This window comes from Manis javanica, chromosome 13 (assembly GCF_040802235.1).
Source record: "Manis javanica isolate MJ-LG chromosome 13, MJ_LKY, whole genome shotgun sequence".
In the NCBI taxonomy this organism is placed as follows: domain Eukaryota; kingdom Metazoa; phylum Chordata; class Mammalia; order Pholidota; family Manidae; genus Manis; species Manis javanica.
In genome coordinates, this window is record NC_133168.1 from 93620548 (window position 1) to 93636425 (window position 15878).

A 15878-nucleotide genomic window follows, 5' to 3' on the forward strand; every position below is an offset into this window, starting at 1 on the left:
CCGAAAGGTTTTCTCAAGTTGTCACAAATCTCCAAAGTATTTTCCTATATATGTCTTAAAAAAAAATCTCTGTACAAGTGGACCTGTGCAGTTCAAACCTGTGTTGTGTGAGTCAACCGTGATTTGCTAAAGGGATCACAGAACTCAGAGAAAAACTTGTAGATTATCCATCTATCTATCTATCTATCTATCTATCTATCTATCTATCTATCTATCTATCTTTTATTAAGTTAGCATTGACATACACTCTTATGAAGGTTTCACATGAAAAATAATGTGGTTACTACATTCACCTATATTATCGAGTACCCCCCCATACCCCATTGTAGTCACTGGCCATCAGTGTAGTAAGATGCCACATATTCACTGTTTGCCTTCTCTGTACTACATTGTCTTCCCCATGATACCCCCACATCATGTGTACTAATCATAATACCCCTCAATCCCCTTCTCCCTCCCTCCCTCCTCCCCACCTGCCCTTCCCCACCCCTCCCTTGATAACCGATAATCCCTTCTTGGAATTTGTGAGTCTCCTGTTGGTTTGTTCATTCAGTTTTGCTTCATTGTTATACTCCACAAATGAGGGAAATCATTTGGTATTTGTCTTTCTCTGCCTGACTTATTTCACTGAGCATAACACCCCCTAGCTCCATCCATGTTGTTGCAAATGGTAGGATTTGTTTCTTTCTTATGGCTGAATAGTATTCCATTGTGTATATGTACCATATCTTTATTCATTTATCTACTGATAGACACTTAGGTTGCTTCCAGATCTTGGCTATTGTAAATAGTGCTTCAGTAAAGATAGGAGTGCATATGTCTTTTTGAATCTGATAACTTGTTTTCATTGGGTAAATTCTAGGAGTGGAATTCCCAGGTCAAATGGTATTTCTATTTTTAGTTTTTTGAGGAACCTCCATATTGCTTTCCACGATGGTTGAACTAGTTTACATTCCCACCATCAGTGTAGGAGGGTGCCCCTTTCTCCGCAGCCTTGCCAGCGTTTGTTGTTTCTAGCCTTTGCAATGTTGGCCATTCTAACCGATGTGAGATGATATCTCATTGTGGTTTTAATTTGCATTTCACTGATAGTTAATGATGTGGAGCATCTTTTCATGTGTCTGTTGGTCATCTGAATTTCTTCTTTGGAGAATTGCCTGTTTATATCCTCCGCCCATTTTTTAATAAGGTTATTTGTTTTTTGGGTGTTTAGGTGTGTGAGTTCTTTATATATTTTGGATGTTTATCCCTTGTTGATATGTCATTTACAAATATATTCTCCCATATTGTAGGATGCCTTTTTGTTCTGCTGATGGTGTCCTTTGCTGTACAGAAGCTTTTCAGTTTGATGTAGTCCCATTTGTTCATTTATGCTTTTGTTTCTCTTGCCCGAGGAGATGCATTCTGCAAGAAGTTGCTCATGTTTATATTCAAGAGATTTTTGCCTATGTTTTCTTCTAAGACCTTTATGCTTTCATGACTTACATTCAGGTCTTTGATCCATTTTGAGTTTACTTTTGTGTATGGGGTTAGACAGTAATCCAGTTTCATTCTCCTACATGTAGCTGTCCAGTTTTGCCAACACCAGCTGTTGAAGAGGCTGTCATTTCTCCATTGTATGCCCGTGGCTCCTTTATTGTATATTAATTGACCATATATGCTTGGGTTTATATCTGGGCTCTCTAGTCTGTTCCATTGGTGTATGGGTCTGTTCTTGTGCCAGTACCAAATTGTTTTGAATACTGTAGCTTTGAGGTAGAGCTTGAAGTTTGGGAGAGTAATCCCCCCAGCTTTATTCTCCTTCTCAGTATTGCTTTGGCTATTCAGGGTCTTTTGTGGTTCCATATGAATTTTAGAACTGTTTTCTCTAGTCCATTGAAGAATGCTATTGGTATTTTGATAGGGATTGCATTGAATCTGTAGATTGCTTTGGGCAGGATGGCCATTTTGACAATATTAATTCTCCTATCCCTGAGCACAGGCTTATTTCCATTTATTGGTATCTTTAATTTCTCTCATGAGTGTCTTATAGTTTTCAGAGTATAGATCTTTCACTTCCTTCATTAGGTTTATTCCTAGGTATTTTATTCTTTTTGATGCAATTTTGAATGGAATTGCTTTCCTGATTTCTCTTTCTGCTAGTTCATTGTTAGTATATAGGATAGGAATGCAACAGATTTCTGTGTATTAATTTTGTATCCTGCAACTTTGCTGAATTCAGATATTAGATCTTGTAGTTTTGGAGTGGATTCTTTAGGTTTTTTTATGTACAATATCATGTCATCTGCAAACAGTGACAGTTTAACTTCTTCCTTACCAATCTGGATGCCTTTTATTTCTTTGTGTTGTCTGATTGCCATTCCTAGGACCTCCAGAACTATGTTGAATAAAAGTGGGAAGAGAGGACGTCCTTGTCTTGTTCCCGATCTTAAAGGAAAAGCTTTCAGCTTCTCACTGTTATGTATGTTGTTGGCTGTGGGTTTGTCATGTATGGCCTTGATTATGTTGAGGTACTTGCCCTCTATACCCATTTTGTTGAGAGTTTTTATCATGAATCGATGTTGAATTTCGTCAAATGCTTTTTCAGCATTTATGGAGATGATCGTGTGGTTTTTGTTCTTTTTGTTGATGTGCTGGATGATGATGATGGATGTTTGAATGTTGTACCATCCTTGCATCCCTGGGATGAATCCCACTTGGTCATGATGGATGATCTTTTGATGTATTTTTGAATTCAGTTTGCTAATACTTTGTTGAGTATTTTTGGATCTATGTTCATCAGGGATATTGGTCTGTAATTTTCTTTTTTTGTGGTGTCTTTGCCTGGTTTTGGTATTAGAGTGATGCTGGCCTCATAGAATAACTTTGGAAGTATTTCCTTCTATTCTACTTTTTGGAAAACTTCAAAGAGAATGGGTATTAGGTCTTCACTAAATGTTTGATAAAATTCATTGGTGAAGCCATGTGGTCCAGAAGTTTTGTTCTTAGGTAGTTTTTGATTACCAGTTCAATTTCGTGCTGGTAATTGGTCTGTTCAGATTTTCTGTTTCTTTCTGGGTCGGCCTTGGAAGGTTGCATTTTTCTAGAAAGTTGTCCATTTCTTCTAGGTTCTCTAGTTTGTTAGCATATAATTTTTCGTAGTATTCTCTAATAATTCTTTGTATTTCTGTTGTGTCCATAGTGATTTTTCCATTCTCATTTCTGATTCTTTATTCTGTTTATGTGTGTAGATTATCTTTTTTTCTTGATAAGTCTGGCTGGGCGGTTATCTTTTTTGTTTATTTTCTCAAAGAACCAGCTTCTGCTTTCATTGATTCTTTGTATTGTTTTGTTCTTCTCGATTTTATTTATTTATGCTCTGATCTTTATTATGTCCCTCATTTTACTGACTTTGGGCTTCATTTGTTCTTTTTCTAGTTTTATTAATTGTGAGTTTAGACTGTTCATATGGGATTGTTCTTCTTTCCTGAGGTAGGCCTATATTGCAGTATACTTTCCTCTTAGCACGGCCTTCGCTGCGTCCCACAGATTTTTGTGGTGTTGAATTATTGTTGTCATTTGTCTCCATATATTGCTTAATCTCTGTTTTTATTTGGTCATTGATCCATTGGTTATTTAGGAGCATGTTGTTAAGTCTCCATGTGTTTGTAGGCTTTTCCATTTTCTTTTCATAATTTACTTCTAGTTTCATACCCTTGTGGTCTGAGAAGTTGGTTGGTAGAATTTCAATCTTTTTGAATTTACTGAGACTCTTTTTGTGGCCTAGTATATGATCTATTCTTTAAAATGTTCCATGTGCACTTGAGAAGAATGTGTATCCTGCTGCTTTTGGGTAGAGAGTTCTGTAGATGTCCATTAGGTCCATCTGTTCTAATGTGTTGTTCAATGCCTCTGTCTCTTTATTTTCTGTCTGGTTGATCTGTCCTTTGGAGTGAGTGGAGTGTTGAAGTCTCCTAGAATGAATGCATTGCATTCTATTTCCCTTTTTAATTCTGTTAGTATTTGTCTCACATATGTAAGTGCTCCTGTGTTGAGTGCATACATATTTATAATGGTTATATCCTCTTGTTGGACTGAGCCCTTTATCATTATGTAATGCCCATCCTTGTCTCTTATGACTTTCTTTGTTTTGAAGTCTATTTTGCTCAATACAAGTACTGCAACACCTGCTTTTTTCTCCCTATTAATTGCATGAAATATCTTTTTCCAGCCCTTCACTTTTAGTCTTGTGTATATGTCTTTGGGTTTGAAGTGAGTCTCTTGTAGGCAGCATATAGATGGGTCTTGTTTTTTTATTCAGGTGACTCTATGTCTTTTGATTGGTACATTGAGACCGTTACATTTAGGGTGATTATCGGTAGGTATGTACTTATTGCTATTGCAGGCTTTTAGATTCCTGGTTACCAAAGGTTCAAGGGTAACGTCCTTACTATCTAATAGTCGAATTTAACTCACTTAGTATGCTATTGCAAACACAATCTAAAGGTTCTTGATTTTTTTCCTCCTCCATTCTTTATATATTAGGTATCGTATTCTGTACTCTTTGTCTGTCCCTTGACTGACTTTGGGGCTAGTTGATTTGATTTTGCATCTGCTTAGTAATTAATTATTCTACTTTCTTTACTATGGTTTTATTTCCTCTGGTGACAGTTATTTAGCCTTAGGAACACTTCCATCTAGAGCAGTCCCTCCAAAATACAGTGTAGAGACAGTTTGTGTGAGGTAAATTCTCTTAGCTTTAGCTAATCTGGAAATTGTTTAATCCCTCCTTCAAATTTACATGATAATCTTGCCAGATAGAATATTCTTGTTTCAGGCCCTTCTGCTTCATTGCATTAAATATATCATGCCATTCCCTTCTGTTCTGTAATGTTTCTGTTGAGAAGTCTGATGATAGCCTGATGGGTTTTCCTTTGTATACGATCTTTTTTCTCCCTCTGGCTGCTTTTAATAGTCTGTCTTTATCCTTGATCTTTGGCATTTTAATGATTATATGTCTTGGTGTTGCCTTCCTTCAGTCCCTTGTGTTGGGAGATCTGTGCACCTCCATGGCCTCAGAGACTATCTCTTTCCCCAGATTGGGGACGTTTTCACCAATTACCTCCTCCAAGACACTTTCTATCCCTTTGTCTCTCTTCTTCTGGTACTCCTATAATGTCAATATTGTTCCATTTGGATTGGTCACACAGGTCTCTTAATATTCTTTAATTCTTAGAGATCGTTTTTTCTCTCTGTGCCTCAGCTTCTCTAATTTCTGTTCCATTTACTGTCTCCTCTACTACATCTAATCTGCTTTTAAATCCCTCCATTGTATGTTTCATTTCAGGTACTGAATTCCTTAATGATTGAATCTCAGTCCTGAATTCGTCCCTGAGTTCTTGAATATTTTTATGAACCTCCAGGAGCATATTTATGAATTTTATTTTGAAATCTCTTTCAGGAAGATTGGTGAGTTCAGTTTCACTTGTCCATTTTTCTGGTGTTTGTGGGATTTTGGTTTGAACCAGGTTCCTTTGATGTTTCATACTTGTATGTGGTGCCCTGTAGTGCCCAGAAGCTCTACTCTCTGGAGCTGCTCAGCCCCTGGAGCAATGTCTGGGGTCACAGAGGAGCGGCGCTTGTGCCTGGGGGTAGAAAAGAGCTGTTTTCTGCTTCCTGGCTGCTGTGCCTGTCTCCACTGCCAGAACCAGTGGGCTGAGCACGCAGGTGTATGCCTCTATGCTTTGCATTTGTAGCTTATGCAGGGCTTCCCTCTGGCTGGCCTAATGCCAGAGCAGTGGCTGCGGGTTTGTGAGCCAGGTACAGGCTAGCCAGGAGGAAGACACAGCAGGCTGCATATCACAGTGGGGTCCTTGGAGCTGCACAGCCATCCAGGGGGATGGAGCACCTGAAGCTCCTGAAAGCTCCCAACATGCTGGGCACAGTGTGCCTAGACAATTCTGTCCACCTGTCCCTCACTCCTGAGCAGCAAGCTCTGTGCTGTATCTGCCCCTTTAGCAGCCCTCTTGCTGTTAGGAAGTCTCTCAGACTGCCTGCCTTTCTTTTGTCCCAGAGCACCCGGATGTGGATCTCTTGTTTTCCACAAGGGGCTGGAATCTCAGTTTCTCCAAGTATTCTGCTTGTCTTAGCTTTCCAACCCCACTAATCTCCAGTGCACCACGCAATGGAGGTTTGTGCTCCCAGATCAGATCTCCAGGGCTGGGTGTTCTGCAGTCCTGGACCTCCATCCCCTCCCCGCTGTGTTTATCCTCCTCCTGCTGGTGAGCTGGGGTCGGGGAAGGACTTGGGTTCTGTCAGATCATGGCTTTGGTATGTTGCCCTGTTCCTGAGGTCTGTTCTTTCCTCTGGGTGTATGCAGTCTGGTGCAGCCTTCCTTCCTATTGTTCTTTCACAATTAGTTGTATTAACTATATTTTTGTATTATATGTGGTTTTCAGAGGAGGCCTCTGTCTCACATCTCACATCATCTTTCCATAATATACTTTTAAGGTCTAGATTATCTGTTTACTATGAAAGAATATAATTCAGTAACAGGCTGATGAAAGAAATGTGATACGACAAGATATGTCCTCTCCAGGCAGGCCAATTCCCACCTCTCCCTGTGCACTGACCCGGAAGCTCTCTGAACCCTGTCCTTTTGGTTCTTTATAGAGACTTCATTACACAGGCATGACTGATTAAATCCTTGGCCATTGGTGACTGACTCAGCCTCCAGCCCCTCTCCCCTCCCCTTAAGGTCAGTGGGTGGACTGCAAGCCCCCACCCTCAGGTGCCTTCCAGAAGTCACCTCAGTAACACAACTAGTGACACTTTTATCACTCCCAACACTTACGAAATTCCAAGGATTTGGGGAGCTTGTGAGCTAGAAACTATGGGAGAAGACCAAATATGTATGTGAAATATATTAATAGTCAAATGCTTTCCTGAGTTCTCAGAATTGTTCTAGCAAATTGCCAAAACAGGGAGGTGTCAAGGGAATCCATGGATTTGTAGATGGCTGGGTGGAAATGTTGGTAGCCAAGGCACCCCATTTATAGCTGGCATCTGAAGTGGGGGCAGTCTTGCTGGAGTGAGTGCTTAATCTGTGACTCTGATTCTAAGCCCAGGTAATACTGTATTGAACTGAATTATTAAGACACATAATTGGTGACATGGAGTTGAGGCAGTGGTGTTAGAGGAAAGCCACGTATTTGATGTCAGGAGGGAAAAAAAAAACTACCAATGTCACAAGTGCTGCTCCACCCCTCCCCTGCCTTTGGTGAGCCGGGAGGCTAGATGAGACTCAACTTGGGGATTTCTACCCGCTCAGGTCACTTAGGCTCCAGGAAAATCCAAGTCACTTGTGCTCTTGTAAAATTGATAATTTTGAGGACAGGCCTTGTTAAGAACAGAATATTCAGCATATATTTTTAAATGGCTATTTTTTGTCTGATTTTGGGGACAGCAGTTTCCCTGTGACCTCAGTTCTGTGATGGATCTAAGAAGGGTTCTTGATTTTGAGTCAGGTTTTTTCCTTGTGAGGACAGGAATTTTTCTTTGTGCTGACACTTAGGGTCCCTACCTGCCAGACAAGCTCTGTTTTTTGATGTTTGATGTTTGTCTTGGCAAACAGCCCCTGCCCTTGGGTGGGGTTAGGAGCCTACTCCTGTAACAAAACAAGATGCTCATTTAAACTTTCATCCCTTCTCATTCCCCCTTGTGCCTGGTGGTGATAAGGCCTTGTTGCTCACTCCTTTGGCTCTGGAAGAGATTCCTTCCGCAGAGTCCCCCACCCGTGTGCACAGACTCTAACCCAAGCCCACCCCCAACCTCAGGAAAAACCTAGGCAGGCTCCTTTCCTTGACTTTGCCAAGCATTTCCAGGGCTCAAGAGGCTGCCTTGCCTTCCCCAGCACTTCTGTTATGGAAGTCAGACCCTTTGATGCCCTGTGGGCATGGATGTAGTGTCACCAGCTTAGACTTTTTGAACCATATTTCAGGTGGGGTCCCCCTCTGCAGGTGACTATAGGAGTTATAGAAAGGTAGCACGGTGTGTTATTATAATTGCTTAATTATTCTATTGATGATCTTCCACATCTTTCCACATGAGGACATGTCACCCATTTTTTAAAAGTAAATATGGTAAGATTATGCAGCCAGTTTTGTTTTGTTTTAGCTCTTTTCAGTTTACTGTATGAAGGAGTTACATTAGTCCAAGTTAAAAGCAGACCCCCAATGGTTACATTATGCAAGCTGTAATGTTTTTAAACTTGCGGCAAGGGATATTTCCATCGCAAGGAAATCCTCACTAAAGTTTCAGGGAGCCCAAAGCACTGAAAACCCATGAAGTTTGAGCTGGTGGTCCTTAGCCAGTCCAGTATCCACCAGAAACTGGCATATGTTCTTGCACTGGTCACTGGTAGCTGAATTACTTCTCCATATTCTGGCTGCTCAATTACAGTACCGTCGCAGGCAAGTTTCTTAAATGCCTTCACTAGTTTCTTTTTATTGTAACCATTAGCGATCCTCTGGACAGTAGTAAGAGTCTCCCTGACATTTCTCTTTTGAATTCTTACGTAGATATAATGCTTAGTGCCAGCAAGAAGCAGATCATCACATTTACTTCCATCAGCAAAGAGGTGGAAAGAGTGGAGCTTCTGGACAGCAGACACACAGTGCAATTCCTTTTCCTCAGTGGGAACGGTCTTGGAAGGCCGTGGCAGGAGAAGGGAGGAGCATCGGGAAGTGAGGGGGCTAAAGGGAAAGGCTGCTGAGTCCTCGACAGTGGCTCAGCCACTGGGGCCTGTGGACAATTCTTTTAAAATAGAAACTTCTTAGCAGTTTTTGCAGCCAAAGTCTGTGAATTAAAACTCAAAAGATTGCCACATTGTGGGACAAACAGTAAAATTGCCTTCTCTACACTTAACTAATTAAATGTTTATCAAGTAAATACATTCAGGAAACAATGTACAACAGGTTTTGCTGGAAATTTAATAATAATAGTAATGCAAACATCTTTGTAATCAAGCTTTGTAAATGGATCTTGAGTGGTAGGTAGATTCTTCTGATCTTCCCACCCAACTCATCTCCCTTATGCACCGTATGTGTCCTCGGTCTTGATTCTTTAGTTACTCTCCATGCTTTGATTTAGGGCTTATTGTTTTTCTTATATGAGAAAATTCTCCCTATTTTTGGTTCATGAAGCATTTACCTGTGACTCCTAAAAGTGTCCTAGTTTTATCTTTAGCAATGAATTGGCTGTTATGGATGGAATAGAGGGGATACAAAGCATTTCCCAGATAACAGTTTGTCCCTGCCCATGTATTAGTGTTCATGATACCCGCCGCTGCTCTATAATGCCTGGTCTACCTGTGACTAACTTTCCGTATTAAATGTTGGTCCGTGGAAGACATTTTTGCCTTGGTCTGTTTGTTTTTCCATTAAGACTATATTTTCTGAAATACTATAGTTTGAAAATCCTTGACATACAGAGGCAATCCTCCACTTCTTTGGAAGACTTTGACCATTTTTTGACATTCTTTCCTACTATAAGGTTTTTCTTAACTCCTAAAAAGTCTGCTTTGTGACTTAATAGAATTTCATAAAGATAAACCCTGGGAGAGGACAAAGATACATGTTGGGAGAGGAAACATGAACACTGAACAAGACCATGTGCCAGTTTTCACTTAACTTCATTCTCCTTTGGTGTTATTCGGTTAAACTTTTAAATTTTTTCCATTAGGATCATTAAATATCATTCATTAGTCCTGTTTCATATCTGAATTTGTCTTGCAAGCTTCCAGATGTTCTTTCCTAGTGTACATTACATCAGGTGGACTCAATTCCCTAAGCACAAAGTTGTGACAACACATGTAAATTTTTATCTTCTCAGGAAGCTCATTGGAGACACAGTGCCCAGAGTGATTTGGGGGGACAGAGCACATGCTCAGACTCTCAGAACAAAAACAAGAGTTCAGGATATGTAACTTTTTTACATAAAGTCACTCTTATCAGTTAGGTTAGAGGGCGCCCACCCTCATAAATCCTGGTTCCTAGATACCAACGGGGGACAAACATTGTGAGCAAGCTAGGCCTGCTAATGTTAACGTTCTTCTTCACGGTAGATGATAGGACATTGTTATGAGCAGGCACTACAGATCCACTTTAGAAAGAGTAAGTAGAGCTCATTTTACCCCTTGGGCCCACCAAGAAGTGATTTCCTACTCTGTTCCTTAACCAAATGTGTAAATTCTACCACTAGAATTATGATGTGGGAGCCCTTTCTCTGTCTCTTGCACATAGCACATTAATAATCTTTTTCAGACACCAATGTGTAAGGGGATTATATGGCTAAGAGATTTCAATGCCTAGAGGTTGGGCTGTCATGTTCCTGTGACCCACGTGAGGGCACAGAAATGAGGGAAGTGAGAGAACAGCCTCTAGAAGTGATTCTCCACTACCTCCTGAAATTGAAGAAAGGAAGTTTTTTGTGCTGTTTTAGAGTAATTCACTACTGAACACTTCATGTGTGTTATACACATTCACTTCTGTCGTGGCTTTCAAAGAACTCCCTTGCAAATTGTTACATTGTTTGGTTCTTCAAGCTCAGCAAGGCCAAGGGTTCACTGTATGGTTCTGTCAGAAAGAGCTCTTCTAGAATCTTATCTCAGTAAATGTGTGTATATGTGCTAAAAACTGGTGAGAAGCAGCTCTGAGGCTCATAAGCATAAGGATTTTGTGGAGGTCTAACTTGTCTTTCTTCTGAGCTCTAGCTTCTGAGCTCTAATGTCCCATTAAATGGGACAGATAGAAAGGAATAACCAAGTATCTGACAAGTATTTTTAAAGACAAGTCAAAATTAATACTTCTCCACCAGAACATTTTCATTCCACCTGCGTCTAACTATTTCTGAGGGTCTGGAGTACTTCAGGACAATATGCCCAGCTTCCTAGTCACAAGTCAGATTTCCACAGGCCTCCTGGCCTCTCCTGTTTGGGAATGAAAATGTTTCTTTCATAGGTAATGGAAAGTCTTAAAATGGAAGTATATCTTTCATTTGTATAGCATTTCTCTCATTTTTTTGGACCCTACAGAGAATAGTAAGACTTGAAGTGAACATAGTAAAAATGTACAAGTAATTTTATGTGTTCATGATGCTGTTAAAATTATGAGGACGTGATTATGTATAGAAAGAATTCTGATAACCAAGTCATAGAATATTTTGCAATCACAGAGCCATACATGAACTTACTATGAATTGACTATAGATTCCTAGTATCTGTTTCACCCATCTTCTTGTATGCATATGTGGATGTTTTAGGATTCAATGAGTTTTGAAGATGTAGCTATAAACTTCAGCCTGGAGGAGTGGGCACTGCTGGATCCTTCTCAGAAGAAACTTTACAGAGATGTGATGCGGGAAACATTGAGGAACCTGGCCTCAGTAGGTAAGGATGCTATTACTTCACTTAATTAGATTGTGTTTCTTGCCTGATATGTTTTATAATTTGAAATGGGGAAAGGGATTTCTTTGGGGAAAAATTCAGGCATGGTCAGAGCTCATCATGGACCTTTAACGTAATAATTCTATAATTTAGTGATTTTTCTGGGTCTACATTTTAGGGAAAAAATGGGAAGACTGTAACATTGAAGATCAGTACAAAGAGCAGGGAAGAAATCTAAGGTGAGTTGCACTCACAGCAGAAAGAAGTATCTTACAAGGGTAGCTTTCTATGTCATAAAAATTTTTAAATCAAGAAGACAAAAGGCATCCCAGCTTCAGCTTCAAATGTTTTTTTTTCCAGAAAATCTTCATCAAAAATGTTTTCTTAAATGTGACATGTTCATCATTTGCCAAATAGTTCACTTAGAAATAGTATTCAGAAATTAATATATAAATATCAATGCCTTGATAATAGCTTATGGTTGTGCCCCTCTTGCAGAACATTCAGTATCTTCATTTTCAAACAACTCAGGGCAAAAAACCTATACTTTGCCTGTTATGGTAAGAATGTAATTTTAGTTTTTACTAAGAAATATAAAGCTATTAAATAAAAAATGTGCTGCTGATTTTATTTTTTACAGAAGTCGTATAGTAGAGAGACTCTGTGAAAATAAAGAAAGTAGTCAACATGGAGAAAACTTCAGCCAGATTCCAAATCATAATTTAAACAAGAAAACTTCTGAAGTAGTAAAACCATGGGAGTGCAATATGTGTGGAAAAGCCTTCATGCGGCATTCATCCCTTAATAGGCACAAAAGATCTCACACTCTGCCCAAACCATACAAGTATCAGGAATATGGAAAGAAGCCTTATAAATGTAAGGAATGTGGAAAAGCCTTCAGTTATCTCCAGCCTTTTCAAAAACATGAAAGAAATCACAGTATAGAGAAATCCTACAAATGTAAGGAATGTGGGAAATCTTTTAGGTATCGCCAATCTGTTAGAAAACATGAAAGGACTCACACTGGAGAGAAACCCTATCAGTGTAAACAATGTGGAAAAGCCTTTAGATATCATCAAACTTTTCAAACACATGAAAGAACTCACACAGGAGAGAAGCCCTATGAGTGTAAGCTCTGTGGTAAAGCCCTCAGTTGTCCCAGTTCCTTTCGAAGTCATGAAAGAACTCACACTGGAGAAAAACCGTACGAGTGTAAAAAGTGCAGTAAAGCCTTCAGTTGCCCCAGTTCTCTTCGAAAACATGAAAGAACTCATACTGGAGAGAAACCCTATGACTGTAAAGAATGTGGGAAAGCCTTCATTTCTCTCGGAAGTTTTCAAAGACATATGATAACGCACACTGGAGTTGGACCTTATAAATGTAAGGAATGTGGGAAAGCATTCAATTGTCCCAGTTCATATCGAATACATGAAAGATCTCACACTGGAGAAAAACCCTATGAATGTAAGCAATGTGGTAGAGCCTTCAGTTGTTCCAGTTCCTTTCGAACACATGAAAGAACTCACACTGGAGAAAAACCCTACCAATGTAAGGAATGTGGAAAAGCCTTCCATTGGCTCACTACTTTTCAAGTCCATGTGCGAACTCACACTGGAGAGAAACCCTATATATGCAAGCAGTGTGGTAAAGCCCTCAGTTGTCCCACTTCTTTTCGAAGACATGAAAGAACTCACACTGCTGAGAAACCCTATGAATGTAAACAGTGTGGGAAAACCTTCAGTTCTCCCCTAGGTTTGCAAATACATGGAAGAACTCATACTGGAGAGAAACCCTACAAATGTGAGGAATGTGGGAAAGCATTCGTTTCTCTCACCAGTTTCCGAAGACACATGATGACACACACTGGATATGGACCTTATAAATGTAAGGAATGTGGGAAAGCATTTAATTGTCCCAGTGCATTTCGAATACATGAAAGAACTCATACAGGGGAGAAACCCTATGAATGTAAAATATGTGGTAAAGCCTTCAGTTGTTCCAGTTATGTTCAAGTACATGAAAGAACTCATACTGGGGAGAAACCCTATGAATGTAAGGAGTGTGGGAAAGCCTTCATTTATCGCACAACCTTTCGAGGACACATGAGAATGCACACTGGAGAGAAGCCCTATAAATGTAAAGATTGTGGGAAAGCCTTTAGTCGACCCAGTTCATTTAGAAGCCATGAAAGAATTCACACTGGAGAGAAACTTCTTGAATGTAAGCATTGTGGAAAAGCCTTCAATTGGCCCACATCCTTACATAAACATGTGATGAGAATGCACCCTCGATAGACAAATTATAACTCAGAAATACAGGGAAATTGTCAGTCTTAGCAAATATAGTCATGTGAAAACACAACTAGAGAGAAGTGCTATAAATGTAAGTAATACAGGAAAATCTGATGCAAACCAATTCACATGTAGTATTCCAGAAAATTCTCATGAAATAAATGTATTAAAAAGTTAAAAACATACTGTCTTAGTCGGTGGTTGGTTCTGAAACTTAATCACTGGACCGTGGGTTCTGCTTGCTACTTTTCAAATGAACATTGAGTTGAGACAATTCTGTAAGTACTCTTTAGGCAGCTGTATTTAACCTTAGTAGATAGCATTTTTCCTTAAATCAGCTTACAAAATTGTCTGTTAAGATCTGTGGGTAAATTGAAGTCTATTTCTAATATGCAAGTAGGATTGATTTTTATACAGCTTTTTAATTGTCCTGTAAGTTAATGGGCCATAGAATATTGACAATTTGGTATTTGTTGGGATTTTCCTATTGGCCTCATGTGGCAGGTACTGGATATTCCTTACCCATTTATATATATTCTTCCTTTCTTGTAAGAAAAAGTTTTTCTTTTATCAGAAGAATTTTATTCCACTTTCCTTGCTAATAAATAGTTCTCATAAATTTGTAACTACAAAATGTTTATCACAGAATATAATCTCATTTGAATTGTTATTTACATCTTTTCCCTTCACTCTTTGTCATTCCCTCTGACTGTGATTTAGATAATAAGACTTTAACAGAAGAGACCTGTAATCAGACAAAAAAAAAAAAAAGAAAAGAAAAATTGGAGATGGCTGTCCTGGAATGCGTTACGTCAGTATGGGTAATGTGACCAACATTTTCTAGAGCCTATTCTCTTTATAGTTCCATTTTCAAACTCACCAGGAGCCTCACCTGCATGAGTTTGGCAGGCAAAAGCAAAGAAGGCCTTAATTTTTGGAAGCATGGTACAGAGATAAATGCACAGGAGTTTCACATATATCCTTCTTCCAGCCCATTTTCCTGATTCTTTGCCCTGCCAGTCAAGAATATCATCAGTACCACTACCAACTACTTGACTTCCACTTTCTCAAGAGTTGTAAGTTTCCACAGATACCTCCTCAAGTCCCACAGCAAAGATGCAACACAGTTTGGATTTTCCTGCAGGCCATCATGTGTCCATCAGGCAACACATATGACTGCTAATGTTCTCTGAAGCGGTGAACCCCACATCTCTAGGTTGTATTCATATAAGATGTAATTTGTGTAGTAAATACCTTGTTCTGTTAATATTGCTAGTGAGTGTGTTCCTGACCCCACCAGCATAGCTACAATGCTGCAGTCAAAAGGAACCATGGTGTAGCTTGTTCCTCTTCTTTGCTGTGACGTCTGTGACCCAGGCTTCCATGTGAGAATAAGCACCTTCTTCATATCAAGCAGATTGTGGGTATTTATGATTTCATCAAAGCTAAAAATTCCTCAGTACACTTTCAATTATGTTGTATGTGATTAAAAAGTTCATATTTTTGTCAAATGCTTATGTAGATGTTGCTAGATATGTTTTATTAGCTGTTCCAGATACTGTATACTAACAAATGTTAATTTTTGCATTTCCTGATAAGGTATATTAAAATATCACATTGTAATTGTGGATTTTCAGATCAACTTATGATTTTATCACATCAGTCAATATAAATTCTGAGTTAATAATCACCTGTGCATACAAGTTCAAATTTTTTTTCCACAAACTTTAATCTTTTATTCTGTTAATACAGTGTTTGTCACGAAAGTAACTTTTTACCATTACCAAAAACTTATATCATGGTTTTGTCAGTGTCTTTTTGCCAGAGACTACCAGGTTGACGTCTGTAGTAGAGGGATGTGATGAACTGTAGTAATGAGGATGACCCCAAACCATAAATGACAGTGTACCAGTCTGTTCAGAAGGTCTTCCTTTTCAGAATTTGAACTTGTAAGAGTAATAGACGTTTATTCTCTTTTATACATTTTAAAACAGCCATGTATACAGGGAAATTGGAAACAAGCACACCCACAGACCCAGAGAAGACCCACACCCTGAAGAAGCCTAAGGAAACCTTAAGGCTTCCCGCCAGGCTCATAGTGTAGGTCTTCCCATGCATGGAGCCATCTGCAAAGAGTAGCATGGAGCCATCTGCAAAGAGTAGGG

General features: G+C 39.3%; 1 protein-coding gene and 1 pseudogene across 11 annotated transcripts in view; one reads left to right on the plus strand and one right to left on the minus strand.

The window, feature by feature from the left end:
• Nucleotides 1–15403, plus strand: part of LOC108395889 (uncharacterized) — a 100680-nt gene extending 85277 nt beyond the window's left edge. For 7 of the 11 annotated variants that reach the window (XM_073220326.1, XM_073220331.1, XM_073220327.1 and 4 more), the window contains 4 exons: nucleotides 11299–11425; nucleotides 11601–11661; nucleotides 12063–13642; nucleotides 14434–15403. In XM_073220326.1, coding sequence (XP_073076427.1) covers nucleotides 11299–11425; nucleotides 11601–11661; nucleotides 12063–13642; nucleotides 14434–14543 — 1878 coding nt within the window. In that variant the 3' untranslated portion in view covers nucleotides 14544–15403. Of the gene's footprint in view, nucleotides 1–5326; nucleotides 5449–11298; nucleotides 11426–11600; nucleotides 11662–12062; nucleotides 13643–14433 lie in introns of all 11 variants that reach the window. The other 4 variants (XM_073220328.1, XM_037003796.2, XM_073220334.1 and 1 more) reach the window with 3 other exon arrangements.
• On the minus strand, nucleotides 8295–9117 carry LOC140845774 (eukaryotic translation initiation factor 1 pseudogene; annotated as a pseudogene).
• Nucleotides 15404–15878: the final 475 nt, after the last annotated feature.